The sequence below is a fragment of the Otolemur garnettii genome, unplaced genomic scaffold, assembly GCF_000181295.1.
Source record: "Otolemur garnettii isolate 467f Iridium unplaced genomic scaffold, OtoGar3 scaffold00008, whole genome shotgun sequence".
NCBI classification, from domain to species: Eukaryota; Metazoa; Chordata; class Mammalia; order Primates; family Galagidae; genus Otolemur; species Otolemur garnettii.
This window is the reverse complement of record NW_003852403.1, coordinates 7,754,323-7,755,405: the sequence shown is the minus strand read 5'-3', so window position 1 is coordinate 7,755,405 and position 1,083 is coordinate 7,754,323. Positions and strand designations below refer to the sequence as shown.

The 1,083-nt window shown below is 47.3% G+C and overlaps 1 protein-coding gene across 1 annotated transcript in view; it reads right to left on the bottom strand.

Annotated features, from left to right (window-relative positions):
* The window catches only part of POLR3A (RNA polymerase III subunit A), a 63,312-nt gene that overhangs the window by 12,843 nt on the left and 49,386 nt on the right, over positions 1–1,083 (bottom strand). The window contains exons 22-24 of the mRNA XM_003783521.3: positions 906–992; positions 740–822; positions 37–207 (exon numbers count right to left, since the gene is read on the bottom strand). Coding sequence (XP_003783569.1) covers positions 37–207; positions 740–822; positions 906–992 — 341 coding nt within the window. The remainder of the gene's footprint in view (positions 1–36; positions 208–739; positions 823–905; positions 993–1,083) is intronic.

Below are 1,083 nucleotides of genomic sequence, written 5' to 3'. Positions count from 1 at the left end.
AAAAAAAAAAAAAAAGAAGGAAAGGAAGCCAGGTACCTGATGGCCTTGGAGGCATTGATGATCTCTTTAATCCGGGGCACGCCCAGAGTGATGTTCATGGAGGCGACGCCTGCAAAGTGGAAAGTCTTCAGGGTCATCTGAGTGCCTGGCTCACCAATGCTCTGGGCACAGAGCGCACCCACTGCAGAACCTGGCTCCATCTGTGCTCTAGAAGGAAAAGGCACGGATGAGAATCCTGCATGGCAAAGAAAAGTCCAGCAAAACTGCCGAGGCATTATCACTTTCAACAGAAAAAATACAGATGCCAGTAGGGTCAAGAAGGAACTGGCAACAGGTCAGGCTGCATTTGTAACAGAGGAAGAGTGTGAAAGTGATGATTACAGAGGAGGCAGCGATGCAACTGCATTCTGCATGGCTACTCGTGGTCAGGACATGATGAATGGGCCTGATGTCAGCGAACAAATGGTACAGAAGGTGGACAGGGCAGCTGGCATCTTTCAAATTTATTGGTAGCTTCTCTGTGGGGAGAAGACATTAGGAAACAATGTGCAATTATTTCCACATCTTGGCGCATTCAACCCTGTGACCCGTCAGAGTTCCTAGGGAAGAGTTGACAATCAGCTCCAATCCTGGCAGTTAATAAGTGGTGCTAATATAGGATTTTGTCCCCAGGGAGAAGCATGAGGGACTCGCAAGACCTATGTGAATGCCCAGCAGCCCAAGACAATGGTATCCCTACCTCATGTACTTGTCTCTACAAGTCTCCAAAAACTTTTCCACTTGGGTGGGGGTGATCCGGTCCAGTTGGTACAGCACACGGGGCTGGAGGAAGACAAGCCAAGTGCAGAGTTAGGGTTGCAGCAGCTGCAACACCTCCGTATCACAGCACCTGGGAAGGCCAGTACCTCTGTCGTGCCGTTATCATTGATGCCGTATTTATCTCTGGTTTTCTTGATCTTCTCAGAAACCCCCTTAATGAATTTTTTTATTTCCTGAAAGATGACACAACGAACATCAGTTGTATGTTTCTCAGTCACTCAGGTGACACAATTCAGTTCATAAATTTCAATAATATATAGAGTC